At 39.3% G+C, this 15,029-nt stretch overlaps 1 protein-coding gene and 1 long non-coding RNA gene across 2 annotated transcripts in view; one reads left to right on the top strand and one right to left on the bottom strand.

The window, feature by feature from the left end:
- LOC140716902 (uncharacterized) overlaps window positions 1-673 on the bottom strand; it is a 130,842-nt gene extending 130,169 nt beyond the window's left edge. The window contains exon 1 of the long non-coding RNA XR_012096381.1: window positions 524-673. This is a non-coding gene — a long non-coding RNA (uncharacterized lncRNA). The remainder of the gene's footprint in view (window positions 1-523) is intronic.
- atp5l (ATP synthase, H+ transporting, mitochondrial F0 complex, subunit g) lies at window positions 634-6,810 on the top strand. Its single transcript, XM_073029981.1, has 3 exons — window positions 634-782; window positions 3,733-3,893; window positions 6,628-6,810. The coding sequence occupies exons 1-3, from the start codon at window positions 719-721 to the stop codon at window positions 6,724-6,726; spliced, it is 324 nt and encodes a 107-aa protein (XP_072886082.1). The 5' UTR covers window positions 634-718; the 3' UTR covers window positions 6,727-6,810.
- Window positions 6,811-15,029: the final 8,219 nt, after the last annotated feature.

The following is a 15,029-nucleotide window of genomic DNA, read 5'->3' on the forward strand; positions in this document are numbered from 1 at the left end:
GCAAGAACAACTTACTTAATAGATGTAGCCATTCTGAACACACATAACATACAGAAACCAGTAAGTGAAAACACCAGAAATATGCAGAATTAAAAGAGGAAGTTGAAACACTCGGGAACATGAACGTGTCCCAATAATAATTTCTACAACTGGTATCATTCCAAAATCACGATAATATTAAACAATTAAGCCTACACGATAATATTTATGTAAATCTTCAGAAAGCAACAATACTAAACACCATTAGAACAATCCAAAGGTTCATAGCAATTGACAACCACAGGCTTTAACAGCTTGAGCTGAGAAGAGATAAAAAATATAATAATAATAATAATAATAATAATAAGTAATTAAATAATACTGAGACATTGACAGTGAGTCTATAGATTGTGGCATCAGTTCAGTGTTGAGGCGAGTCTGAGAAAGATCGTGAGTGAAAGTTTTACTCTAACTTTTGAAATTACTTTTATGTTTAATGTACCATTTAAATTACAAATACTTTTACTTTTTAGTTATTATTTACCTGCACTTATTGAAAAGTTGTATCCTCGAATTACTTGAATCCAGATACTGACATTAAACTCAGTGATTTAGCTGGCCAATGATGTGCCTGATGGGCTATCAACTCGGTATATTGCACAGGGCGCGCAGTCAGGCAGGAATATAGACAGCTCATAGCTAGGGACTTTCAGCAGCCCACGGAGGTGACTTTGTGAAGATGGCACAGGCAGCGAGGCGGATGGTGCAGAGGGTGGTGACCGGGACCCCGATGCTTGCCAGCGGTAATGATGGACGGTTGGGAGGGAGGAGAGGAGAGGACAGGGAGATTGAGCGAGTGAACAGGCTCGGTTTTACAGCAAAATGCTGTGGGACGGGATAGGGAATGCCGCGGCTGACCAGGTACTAGACGGCCCTAGGCTGGAGCCACGGCAAAGAGGCTGGGAGCATTCGCGGGCCTTTAGGTCGGTTGCGCCGCGTGTGAGGGAGGGGAAAAATCGCGCACGCTGGGTGCTGCTGCGGCGGTGGTGGGCTGCATCTTCATTGACTCCGTTTCGGGCCGCGGTCATCCGTTTGTGGGCCTGGGCCTGTCCTCGCCACAGAACCCGTTCGTATTCTGTGCTTTAGCCTCTCTATCTGTTAACCAAGGCCACAACCCCTCGCTTTCAGCAGTGCTGTCTTTTAATAGATATGACTTATTTCAGTCACACGAGAGACTGCAGATGCTGGAGGATTAACTAGCATTTGTAGAAGGAAAATACAGTCGACATTTTCTAGGCAGCGTCTGTGGAGGCGCTATCTCTCACTCACACAGTTCCTTCAGCAATATCCTTTTTGCTCAATATTCTAGTAGCTGCAGTCTCGTGTGTGTGTGTCTGTCTGTCTTAAATCCTAGTCTGGGATCTGCCCATGAAAACCCCTGTTGAAGAGAATAGCTTGTTATTCTTGGGGGTTGAAAGATGGCAACTAGTTAACAGAAAATGTTCATTTTCTCTTGTAACAAGAGAAAATCTGCAGATGCTAGAAGTCCAAGCAATACACACAAAATGCCTGAGGAACTCAGCAGGCCAGGCAGAGAGTAAAGAGTCGACGTTTTGGTGCTGTTGAAGGGTCTTGGCCCAAAACGTTGATGATTTACTCTTTTCTACAAGATGCTGCCTGGCCTGCTGAGTTTCTCCAGCATTTTGTGTGTATTGCTTGCATCTTGTAAGACAGCATTGGGATTATTGCTGCAGTGTTGGTCCTTACAATCCATATTAATAACTTTCTTGAAGGAAGCAAATCTTACATATTTGTTCACCTAAGAATAGATGAAAAGGAAAATAGTCAGCTGGACACAGCCTCCTAAAATATCCAGACTAGTTAAATGTCTATGAAAATATAGGGGATATGTGAGGACTGTAGAATAAAGTGAGCCTATTAAAGTTGGTCCTAAGGGGAGTTTGGGTATCCTGCTTTAAGAATTACAAAAGTTACTTAGAAAATAAATGGGATGTGAGCCTTTGGTGCAATATGGATGGAGTATAAAAGTGAGGAAGTCTATATACAACTGTACAGGGTGTTAATGAAACTGCACTTTCAGTATTGAGTACAATTTTGCTTTGCTTGTATGCGGAAGGATTTAATTGCTTTTGGGTGCTGATAGGTTCACCAGATTAATTCCTGAAAATGAAGGGCTGCAGACCTGAACCATTGATTAAGTTCTCTTTCTGCAGATACTACCCAGCCTACTGAGTATTTCCAGCACTTCTGTTGTTATTTCTTGAGCAAGATTCTTGATTATATTAGGGAAAATTGTGCACAATGAGTGTTTGCCCTTTGGTATTCAAAATCAAGCAGTGATCTGACTGAAATATGCTCATTTCTACGTGAGCTTGATAGAACAGATGATATGAGAGTGAACTCCTATATATGAAAAACCAAGTCTCAAAAGGTTGGCCACAAGACGGATACAAATTTTCTTAAGGTTTTGAATCACTTGGAATTTTCTAAAATGCATTTAATTATATTTTTGCTTTATGTTCGTGGGTATATTCAATTCTTGGATTTCAATGGAATCAGGCAAGAAAACAGTTGAGCATAAAGATCAAGTCAGCAGTAATTTTATTGAAAGGTGGAACAGCCTTGAGGGAACTGGAAGAAGGGTGCTGTCACCAATTTTGACTGGCAATAACTGCGTAATGCTGTATCATGTAACTGATCATATCTTGGCCAGAGAGGTTAATAGTTGGAGCATCTGGATTTGCTGTGTTGTCCAGGAGCCATTTCACCACTCATCCGAGATGCTTCAGTTCTGATCCATGGTGGGTAGATTTTTCGGTTTATAAACTCTTGAGTTGTTTAAAGGTATAGCAATCACATGAGAGTTATAGAGAGTAATGAGAGGGCCATTAGTCTTACCTTTTCACGAATGGAGGTGTGAACTGTTGTGGAGACACCGGGGTGAAGATGTTAGTACTACATTGTAAGTAGCTGTGTCATACCCTACCCCCTCTGTTCAAGGATGGGTTTTCCAGTTTGACAGAGATGGCTTCTTTAACCCCTCTTTCAAAACACCTGTCCTCCCTGTCCAAAATATGCACATTGTTATCATCAAAGGAGTGATCTTTAGATATAGGTATACAGCTAGGTCTTGACCTGAAATGTTAGCACTTGTATGTTGGGCCATCTGTTTGTTAGCATGAATGGAGGTGTTCACCTTTTGACTGTTCATGCATTTTTAAAATGTTATGTGTCACTATGCTTTATTAGTTCATAGCATATAGTATGTCAGTGAAATGGATTTATGGCAGAGAAGTGGGATTAGATGGGAAAGTTTTGAAGAAGTGTTATAGATTATTCAGTCATAAGCAAGTTACATACATCTTTTGCTTTCTGAGCTTGAATAAAGGGAATAGTCAAATTTTGAAGATGAGTTTTGATGAAGGATCTCAGCCTGAAACATCAGCTCTTTATTCCTTTCCATAGATGTTGCCTGACCTGCTGAGTTTCTTCATACAGATATTTACTCCTATTGTGGGATCAGGAGGCTTGGAAAGTGAACAAAGAGTTTGAATTCCCCACTTCAGTCACTTGTGTTTTTTTTCCCTTAAATTTTACTAAATGTTGTGTTTTGGGTATTTATTTTAGATAATTGCTGGCCTGTATTTTCCATATTTGGTGCAATTATCTACTTTCTTTCATTGATTTTTCTATTGGAATTTTACAAAACCTGGTTGCATATTTGTTTTGCAGCTGCTGTTAAGTATTCAAGGCCTCGTCTAGCTACTTTTTGGAAATATGCTCGGGTAGAGCTGAGTCCTCCAACACCCGGTGAAATCCCTGTGGCTATCGAAAGCTTTAAGGGCCTTGCTGCATCTTTCAAGGCTGGGACTTACAAACAACTAACTGTCAAGGTAACTAAGAGATGAGAAGTACTTTCTAATCGTGGCAGCTTCAATTGTGCATTGAAAGATAAAAATGCACTACTTGCAGTAATTTCTCACATCAAATTGGCATGTACAGTGTATCTAATCTTCAGTTCATTCATTACCTTGCACCCGCTTCATTGAAAATTTTATGTGGGTAATTTCTTTTAAAATTGTAGGGTTTAGGTCACTGTAACTCATGCTTTTACAATTGTTTTTGCTTCCTTGCCAAGTTACTCTGAATTTATTTACTAATCACTCTGGGGAAATTGGTTCATGCCATCAAAGTGTTTCATGATTTGGGATACTATGCTAAAGAAATTGCTTTCTGTTTCTCTGATCCCTCCTTGTACAATTCTGTGGAAAAGTCTTAAGCTAGGGTGCCTAAGACTTCTGTACAGTACTCTCCATTTGTCAATGTTGAGTGGAGAGTGAGTTTGTAAACCTGCCATGAGAAAAGGATGCTGGGAATGGCAAGGGTTGAGTGTGACAGGAGGGGTGTGGGACATGTGGCGGAAGGAGTGCCGGGGTAGGGGGTGGTGTGGGTGCAGACATGCCCAGCTCTGAGACACCAAGCAAGGTAATTTGATTCCAAACAATTGGTTTATTGATCATTATAGAATGTCTCTGATGCTTCCTGTTCCGTCCCCTCTCCCTTCCCCTTTCCCACTCTTAGTCCACTATGGAGACCCATATCAGATTCAGGTTTATCATCACTCACATGTCATGAAATTGGTTTCTATTTTTGCAGCAGCAGTGCAGTGCAATACATAAATTACTACAGTACTGTGCAAAAGTGTGAGGCACCCTAGCTATAGATATGTGCTTAAAGACTATTGCACAGTAGTGTATACTTCATTCATCGTTGGTATCATTTCATATCTATCTCCTACTTTAATGCATTAAGATATTGTACATACATTTGAATATCAAGCATTGGGATGACTTGGGTCAATAGTTAGCTTGGAAACATGGCAATTCAGTTTTGTCAGCACCTGCTGCTGCTGGAAGAGAAAGAATTCAGGCATGTAACATAACAAACATGTTCAGCCTATACTAGCAACTTATGAAGAAAAGCAGTACATTAATTTAAAATCAAACAAAGCATTTAACAAAAATAATGTTAAAAGTAATCTGATAGGTAAGTGCACTATCTGGTGTTGGATGGAGCCATTAGGTTCTAATCTTGATCAGTGTGGTGGTGAGCTAACTTATCTGAGTAGTGTCTCTGGGTGATTAAGGCACTGGGACCTGCAGCATTTTTATTCATTTCTATAAAATAATTTCTATAAGATGTGTTGACAAGGAAATGAATGGTATCTATTTCATGTCCCTGCTTATTTCTCCATTTGTCAGGTGCCTTTCCATCAGTTCTTTTTTCTCTATAAAATTGTGGCTACTAGTTCCTCTGGAACATTTTCCCATGAAGTGGGAACAAGACAACAAAACTTAATTTTCATGCTAGTACTCCTGGCTCATGAGTTGTAATCCAAGAATGTGTATTAGGAGTTAATCCACATTGTTGAAGCTGCTCGCTTGTATTTCATTAGTTCTCATTTCAGTTTTTATTAAATATTGTACCTGTATACTGCTTGAATTTTTATTTGTATATAAAAAATATATATTTATTTATTTCCTGGAAAATTTGAACTCTTTAATTTAATTTAGCGATATAGCACAGTGTAAGCCCTTCTGGCTCTTTGAGCCATGTCACCCCAGGAAACCCCCAATTAACCCAAACCTTTACTATGACAAATTAACCCACCCCAATATGTCTTTGGACTGTGGGAGGAAACTGGAGCACCTGGAGACAACCCACGCATCCCACGGGGAGGACATACCGAGACTCCTTCCAAAATTGCACCGGAATTGAACTCCGGAATGCCCCAAGTTGTAATAACATCGTGCTAACTGCTACACTACAGTTGGAAATCTCATAACTAAAGTGATATGAATATAAGCATATTATTCAAAGATCTTGACTCCCATAGCTAATTTGTTATAATAGTTTCCCTTAAACTTACGATTAATGAGAAAACTGTCATGACATCCCTTTTCTCTGAGAAGATATTATTTTTCAGAGTTTGTAGTCTGTCTTTGTTGTCTTTTTCATTCATATGTAAATGGTCTCTGCCATCTGCTCTTGCCTGCTGACATTGCAGGTTATGGAATAAGGGCTTGTTAAATAAACTGTATAAATGTGATATTTAGCTATCATGAACATTGATGGAGCACAAATATAGGAGGATTCCACTTCAGGGTTTTGAAATTTCAAACTATTTATTTAGGTCAGTGCTAGGTGAATGAGTCAGAATTTCTGATTTCCCTTCCCTACTAATAATTTGATCTTAACGAATGTTTATAGGAAGATTTTTACACACAGCTGTTTCTCGTGATTTCTAGGGTTTGCAGAGCAAAGAAAGACCAGCTGAAGGGGTTAATTTACATATGAATTGAGATGTTAACAATAGATAACAGTTTGAGAATTGCATTCAAATCTCCAGGGTGGTTTCTTTTTGGAAAATTCTCCTTTTTTGAAATTTGGGTGAAGTTTTTGCTGCCGATATAAATTAACAAATCAAATGCAGATAGTCAAATCAAATGCTTGATAGTCATGTTAAATTCAAGGTTTACAGTATTGTCATTCTTTTCCACAATCTTCAGGTTTTTAACATTTGAACATAGTATACTTGCACTAACCTTTCTATTATCTCTTTTGCAGGACGCCTTGAGAAATACATTGGTGGCCACAGAAGTTCTGATGTGGTTTTTCATTGGTGAGGTCATTGGCCGAGGAAGCCTGATTGGATATAATGTCTGAGCTCCTCTGTTTGTCCAAGCATTCCATTGTATATGAATGAACATAATATTTCAAAATAAACAAACCTATTATTAAGACCTGAAATACTGGTGCTGCCTTTTGCTTCACACACTGCACTTCTGATTAATCATTTTATGCTCATCACGATGTGTATCAGGGTATTTTTACACTTCTGACACTCACTACCAGTAGATTTCAAGGAAGGCACAAGATACATTTATTTCACTACAGTTATGTCAAAACACTAATTTAGCTAGTGCTGCACTATGGTGATAAAGCCATTAGAGGCAGTTCTAGGGGCTGAATTAGAAGCAGTTCTTTTAATTTTTTTTTACTAGACTGTGAGTATTGGAGTTGAGGCACAATGGATTTTTGTCTGTTGTAATGTGACACCTATCTGGAATTTGAAAAGCTGAAGATGGTGCCAACATATATGGACAGGAAAGGAATGGAGTGTTATGGGCTGAGTGCAGGTCGGTGGGACTAGGTGAGAGTAAGCATTTGGCACGGACTAGAAGGGCCAAGATGGCCTGTTTCCGTGCTGTAATTGTTATATGGTTATATTTTTTAAAACCTTTTATGAATAAAGTGGTTAGTGGATTCTGATAATTGATATTTTACTAATTTGCCCTACTTATGATTTGATCCAATAATGCTTTCTTTTGATGCTTCCGAATAATGTGGGGAGAATTTTTACATACAACATTGTTAATCTTTGAAGTTTTAGGAAAGGAAGGATATTTGAGCTCCAGATTTATTAATGCATTCTCTTTGCTGGATCTTCATTAGCTGGAATTGCGGTGAGATGAGGTAAGCAAAACTGGGTTTGTTGAGGTAATGAAGCCAAATAATCCACCTTTTGGCCTGGTTTAGTACTGTGGGATCTCAAGAAGGGTGGTGGGAGTAAATTTATAAATTACTGGGGGAGGGAAGGGATGATTGGGGAAAATCTGACCGTTTTAAGGTGAGCCTCAATTTCTTGGTTATGTATCAGTACAGAAATCAGCCTATTTTGAGGAAGGTGGGAAGTGGGGAAGAATTCCTTGACTTGCTTTCATTGAGATATGAGTAATGTATTTGGAGGAGCAAGTGAATACAATTTAAATTGTTGAATCAACAACACACACAAAATGCTGGTGGAACACAGCAGGCCTGGCAGCATCTATAGGAAGAAGTGCTGTTGATGTTTCCGGCCGACACCCTTCGTCAGGACTAACTGAAAGGAAAGATGGTAAGAGATTTGAAAGTAGTGGGGGGAGGGGGAAATGCAAAATGATAGGAGAAGACCAGAGGGGGTGGGATGAAGCTAAGAGCTGGAAAGGTGATTGGCAAAAGTGATACAGAGTTGGAGAAGGGAAAGGATCATGGGACGGGAGGTCTCAGGAGAAAGGAGAAATTGAATGTTGTAAAAGACAAGATGCAGGAGGAAAATGCCCACACTCACCCACGAAGAGTGCAAAAGTGACATATATTGGAGGACAAATTTAATGTTAACTTTCTAGATTCATGATTGTGGCGGGAGATGGCTTTTGATGAAAAATGGGGCTTTATTAGATATATCTGACAAGATCAAGAATGTCAGTGGGTGAAGAGCATAAGGCTGCTTGAAGCTGGCAAGATACCAAAATGTATTAGAAGAATTGAAAAAGACACAGATCCAAAGTGCAAGAAGATCAGGATATTGTGATTTCTCTGCTTCATTACATGGCAATTAGACAATGTGGGCACGGAAAATTGTCATTGTGTGGCATCTTTATAATATGATGCATTGAATTTGTAAATAATGGGTCCAGAAAATGTGAGCTTGACTTAAGTTACTGCTAACTACTAGTCATACATTCTTAACATAGCTGAAGTTAATTAGTTTCAATGATTCTGGAATGCTAGCAAGTGATTTTTGTTTTACCCCAGGACTCAGTTTAAAAAGTGGATAGTTGAAATGTGCACTGGGCCCAATGCTCCTTGGGTACTGCAGGAATCAGTGATTAAACACACAGATTGATGGGATTGTCTCAGGTTTTCCAGTCTTTAGATTAATGCCTATTCAGTCATATTTCATTGAATTTAGTCTGATATCTGCATAAGCCTGGCTGGATAAGATGTTACAATGCTTATCTGCCAGTGTTGGAATATTGCTATGTACCACCACAAAGTACTTTCAAACAAGATGTATCAGCATTTGTCCTCTGGCAAGCTACTTGTATTTACGAAATTCCTAATGATATGCCCAAATGCAACTGTTACAATTAGTTGCATTTCTCAAGTTGGTGCCTGTGACTTCCCTGCAGCTATCATTTACCACATACAGTGTAACTTTTTTCTAGCACTTTCAACAGAGGTTTCATGATGCTAGCATTGGGATGCAGTTTTGTGGTAGTTCTGGCTAATGTGGGAAATCCTTGGGATAACTTGTTTTGTACGTAGTTTGAACTGACAGATCCAGGCATATCCCCTGTTCCCCCAACCCATCTCAAACGTGCTGTGCAAGTAATACCGATTGTACTTTACTGCATTACAGGGTCTTGGATTGTAATTTTAAGATGTGAAGTAAGGTTCTCCCTGCTACCATCCCTTCATTTTCTTCTGAGGATATTGATTCATGATGGTTATCTGGTAAGGAGAGTCTTGTATTAATTCCAAACAGAACATCTGATGGGATCTGAGCCTCTTTTGACAATGATCTCATCTATGTTTACTTCATTTACCAGTCATGGATCTGTATCTCTTGAATTCCTTAACTGTAATTGATATTGGGACACATCCAGTGGTGGAGAGAATGGTTCATCATGAATGTAATGTCAAGCTAGATAATTTGGTATTAATGGCACCATTTCTGACAATTTTCTGATGGGCATGCACTAAAAATCTGATTATTGAGCGTTCCCATGAAGTTATTTGTGGGATCCTGCAGCAGTTGGCAATTTCATTTGTTGTAGTGTAAATTAATCTAGAGTATATCAGAGCTTTGAGAGGCTTTTTAAAACAAGTTAAGTTTCTATTTGGATTTGGACTTGGTGTGTCATTTAATCAGTGAGTTGTGATTCAGAACCAACCCTTTTTAAACTGTTAAATGGTGAAGAGAATTTGCCATTTCAAGGCATTTAAAAAAAACAAGTGTATCCAGTGACTTTTTTATTTCTCATACTGATATTCTTAAGGTACTTAGACACTAAAGCACATTGCTCTTAATTGAAAATTTAAATATAAAATGAGATTGTACCAACAGATCTTTGAGCAAAGGTGATTTGGAAAGCATCCTGGATGATTGTATTAATATTATAAACATTTAATAATAGTTTTCATTATCAGTTTAGGCTTGGTAAACAGTGTAAAAGTCCTCCATAAAGATCACAACTATTTTTTATAGTTGTTTTTGGGTGAGTGTCATAGCCTCAAGGAAACATTTTGAGCATCATTGACACCAGGTTCATAAATGTGAGTTCATTTAAGATGGCTATAGTGCAAGCCTTGAAAAATGGTTTAAATTGTTCAAGTTAAAGGGAAGCATTTCACAGTATACTCATCTCTTTTTTTCCCCTTTTCTCCAGCATCTTCCATACATTTGTTAGCATTTGGTTCTTTGTTTCCATGCCCCAAATTTGCTCTTGGCTAATGGGTTAGTGAATGGTTTCATGAGGTTGCCAACTTTGATGACCTAAGTAGTTTTACTTCTGTGTAAAATGTCTCATTTTAAAATTGAGAACATCATTACCAGGGCTGGTTTATTTACTTATTTTACTTTGCATGTCTGATGTGTGTGTATGTACCTTTAAGTAGGATTTGGTTCAGGACATGGACCTTTTTCTTTTATCTATATTGTGAATGTATAACATTTAATTAGGATGTTCTCTCAGGTTCTCTGTGAGATTAACTAAGTATACAAGTGAAGTTTCAAACTGGACATTGGTTTCACATAGTTGTTGATTTATTCTGACCAATGATGCATATTATACAGATCTCATGTTAGCACATGATGCATGTGTTGTTCCCCTGTATTTCTCCTGTTCCAAAACCATTAGTTTTAAGTTTTTTAACTTAGAATTTTTTATACTTCAGGTTGTTTCTAAGTTCTCAGGTGACTTATGCCTATTTTGAAGTTCAGTTGTGTGGTTGTTTTGTGGATTGGCAAATTTAATGTGCTTGTATTGCTCTTCCAGCTTTTGCAATTGGCTGATTAGTAAGAACACACTGACTTCTGGTAATCCCCCTTGTCCCCCTTCTCTCATTTTCTGTTCCCCATTCTGGTTCCACTGTTACCCCCTTTTTCCTTACGTGCTCATCACCTCTGGTGACCCTCAGCCTTCCCTTTCTTCCTTGGTCCATGGTCCTTTCCTATCAGATTCCTCCTTCAGCCCTTGATCTTTTCCAACTATCATCTCCCAGCTTCCTACTTCATCCCCCCTCCCCTACCCACCCACCTGCTCCCTCACCTGGTCTCAACTATCATCTGCCAGATTGTATTCCTTCCCTCACAACCCCCCCATCATTCTGCTTTCTGCCCCCTTCCTTTCCAGTCCTGATGAAGAGTCACAGCTCAAAACATTGACTGTTTACTTTTCTCCATAGATGCTGCCTGACTTGCTGAGTTCCTCCAGCATTTTGTGTGTTAATAAGAATCTTTTATTCTGGATTCTTGAAATTGAAACTCTGTATATCATTTCCTGTAGGTTGGGTATTATTACAAGGAAGAACCATAAAGTCTTATTTAAGTACAAAACAAATAATTTGAATCAATTTGAAAATTTCAGCAGGAGGAGGACATCCTGTTTACTGGTTGATAAAGAACTTTCTAATCTAATCCCCATTCTTGATCCATTGTCTGAAACACCGATGTCCTTGAACAGAAAATCCTACAAAAAGTAGTGGATGCGACCCAGTCCATCACGGGTAAAACTCTCCACATCGATGATCACATCTACCTGGAGTGCTGTCACAGGAAAGCAGCATCGATCAAGTACCCTCACCATCCAAGCCATGCTCTTCTCACTGCTACCATCAGGAACGAAGTACAGGAGCCTCAGGTTCCACACCACCAGGTTCAGGAATAGTTATTACCCCTCAGCCATCAGGTTCTTGAACCAGAGGAGACAACCTCACTCACCCCAAAACTGAAATGTTCCCACAACTTATAGAATCACTTTCAAGGACTTTTCATTTCATGTTCTCAGTATTTATTGCTTACTTTATTATTTTTTTGGTTTTTTTTGTTGTCACATGTTGTCTTTTGCACATTGTTTGTTCGTCCTGTTGGGTGTGGTCTTTCATGGATTCTATTGTGTTTCTTGGATTTACTGTGTATGTCCACAAGAAATCAAATCTCAGGGTAGTATATGGTGACATATGTACTTCGATAGTAAGTTTACTTTGGAAGATAGCGTGCTTCACAGACAATTTCAGGCATTTTTTCATGTGAGCCAGGTTCTGCTTTTACCACCAGTGAGCTTCATACACCTACATACCCCCTGGTTTTAAAACAAACACTTCTCTAATTCCACTTCTGATTAATTTAAATCTTTAACACCTCAGCTAAAGGAAGTAAATCCCTGCTTATTCTGTTTGAGCTTTCGTTCCTTTATATATAGCTATGTTAATGACGTTTGTCCTTGGCTCCAAAAGAGCCACTGCTTATTCTACCTTTCATCATGGCTATAAGTTTACAGCCCTCAAATTTCTGCAGTCTCTAGAGTCATAGCCGTTGAGCACAGAAACAGGCCCTTTGGCCGAACTCATTCATTCAGACCAAATTGTCTGAACTAGTCCCATTTGCCTGCATTTGACCTATATCCCTCTAAACCTCTTCTATCGATGTATCTGTCAAAATGTCTTTTCAATGTCATAATTGTACCTGCCTCTACCACTTCCTCTCTAGCTCTTTCTTTATACTCACCTCTATCTGTATGGAAGAAATTTCTCCTTGAGTCCCCATTAAAACTTTACTCTCTTTCTTAAATCTGTCATCTGGTGTTACTCTTCTACCTTGGGAAAGACTGTGACTTATCTACCTTTTCTACATCCCTCATGATTTTGTGTATCTCTTTAAGATCACCTGCCAGTCTCTCGTGCTTCATGAGAAATATGTCCCAGCCTCTCCTTACAGCCCAAGAAATCTAAGTTCCAGTAACATCCTTCTGAAACTTTTCATCACCCTTTCCAACATAATGACATGCTTCCTGTAGCTGGGCAAACAACATCGGGTTTTCTCATAATGTGGTAATGAGAACCTTACACATTCTTTAACTGCAGCCCTCAAGCATTGAACGTAATTCCATCATAACCTCTCTGCTCTTGTGTTGTGTTTTGCTGAATAAAGAAAAATATTCTATTTTTAAACCACATTTATCAGCAGATCATGCTGTCTTAAAGTTCAAAGTTCAACAAATTTATTATCAGATAGATCAGTATTACAATGGATCAAAGGGAATTGCAGAGGCATGAGAGAGAAGTTGGCCAGAATTGTTTTTTTTTTGGGAGGGGGCAACACTTAAGGATGATGGCAGAGCAGCAATGGCTGGAATTTCTGGAAGCAATTTGGAAGGCACAGGATATATACATCCCAAAGAGGAAGAAGTATTCTAAAGAAAGATGACACAACCATGGCTAACAAGAGAAGTCAAAGCCAACATAAAAACCAAAGAGAGGGCACATAATAGAGCAAAGACTAGTGGGAAGAGAATTGGAAAGCTTTTAAAAACCAACAGAAGAGGTAAACATGGAATACTAAAGTAAGCTAGCCAATAATATTAGAGAGGATACCAAAAGTTTATTCAGATACATAAAGTGTAAAAAAAGGAGAGAATGGAAAGCAATGCTTGAAAAGTAGTAATGGGGGACAAGGAAATGGCAGATGAACTGATAAGTATTTTGCATCAGTCTTCATGGTGAAAGACGCTAGCAGTATGGTGGAAGTTCGAGGTGTCAAGGGTCATGAAGTTTGTGACGTTACCATTACTAGAGAGAAGGCTCTTGGGAAACCGAAAGGACTGAAGGTAGTTAAGTCACCAGGACCAGAGGATGTACACCCCAGAATTCTGAAAGAGGTAGCTGAAGAGATCGTAGAGGCATTAGTAATGGTTGGGAAGATGTTGGAGTCTATTTTTTAAGGATGAGGTCTCAGGGTACTTGGAGGCACATGATAAAATAGGCCAGAGTCAGCATGGTTTCCTCAAGGGAAAATCTTGCCTGAGAAATCTGTTGGAATTCTTTGAAGAAATAAAAGTAGGATAGACAAAGGAGAATTGGTTGATGTTGTGTACTTGGATTTTCAGAAGGCTTTTGTCAAGGTTAAGAGCTGGTGATCTCTTTTTTTTAAAAAAAAAACTCACCAGGCAGAAGGCAATGGCAAACCAGTGCTGTAACTTGCCTAGTACGCGATTTCCCAATACGTCAGAGCGGCGTGGAAGGAAATCATCCGCTACCTGGAAGAAATTCTGGATGCGACATACCCTTTGTCAAGGTGCCACACATGAGGCTGCTTAACAAGCTCCAGGGCCATGGTATTACAGGAAAGATTTTAGCATGGATAAAGCAGTGGCTGATTGGCAGGTGGCAAAGAGTGGGAATAAAAGGAGCCTTTTCTGGTTGGCTGTTGGTGGCTAGTGGTGTTCCACAGGGGTCTGTGTTGGAACAGATTCTTTTTACATTATACTGTATGTCAATGATTTGGATGATGTAATAGGCTTTGTTACAAAGTTTGCAGATGACATGAAGATGGGCAGAGGGGCAGGTAGTTTTAAGGAAGTAGGCTACAGAAGGACTTTGACAGATTAGGGGAATGGGCAAAGAAATGGCAGGTGGAATACAGTGTTGGGAAATGTATGGCCATGCACTTTGGTAAAAGAAATGAAAGGGCTGTCTATTTTCTAAATGGAGAGAAAACATAACAAACTGGGATACAAAGGGACTTGGGAGTCCTTGTGCAGGATTCCCAAAAGATTAATTTGCAGGTTGAGTCTGTTGTGAGGAAGGCAAAGGACTAGAATATAAAACAAGTATGTAATGTTGAGATTTTATAAAGCACTGGTGAGGCCTCACTTGGAGTATTGTGAGTAGTTTTGGGCCCCTCAGGAAGTGCTGAAACTGGAGAGGGTTCAAAGGAGGTTCACAAAAATGATTCTAGGATTGAATGGCTTGTCATATGAAGAGTGTTTGGTGGCTCTGGGCCTGTACTCACTGGAATTCAGAAAAATGAAAGGTGGCCTCATTGAAATCTATTGAATGGTGGGAAGGCCTTGATAGTGGATGTGGAGAGGATGTTTCCTATGGTAGGAAAGTCTAAGACCAGAGGACACAGCCTCAGAATAGAG

The sequence above is a fragment of the Hemitrygon akajei genome, chromosome 26, assembly GCF_048418815.1.
Source record: "Hemitrygon akajei chromosome 26, sHemAka1.3, whole genome shotgun sequence".
Classification (NCBI taxonomy): Eukaryota; Metazoa; Chordata; class Chondrichthyes; order Myliobatiformes; family Dasyatidae; genus Hemitrygon; species Hemitrygon akajei.

Excerpts from the sequence above, each read along its gene's own strand:
- atp5l (XM_073029981.1), top strand. The coding sequence starts at position 719 with ATGGCACAGGCAGCGAGGCGGATGGTGCAGAGGGTGGTGACCGGGACC. Across the intron at positions 783-3,732 it reads GACCCCGATGCTTGCCAGCG|CTGCTGTTAAGTATTCAAGG; the intron begins GTAATGATGGAC and ends TTTGTTTTGCAG. Across the intron at positions 3,894-6,627 it reads ACAAACAACTAACTGTCAAG|GACGCCTTGAGAAATACATT; the intron begins GTAACTAAGAGA and ends TCTCTTTTGCAG.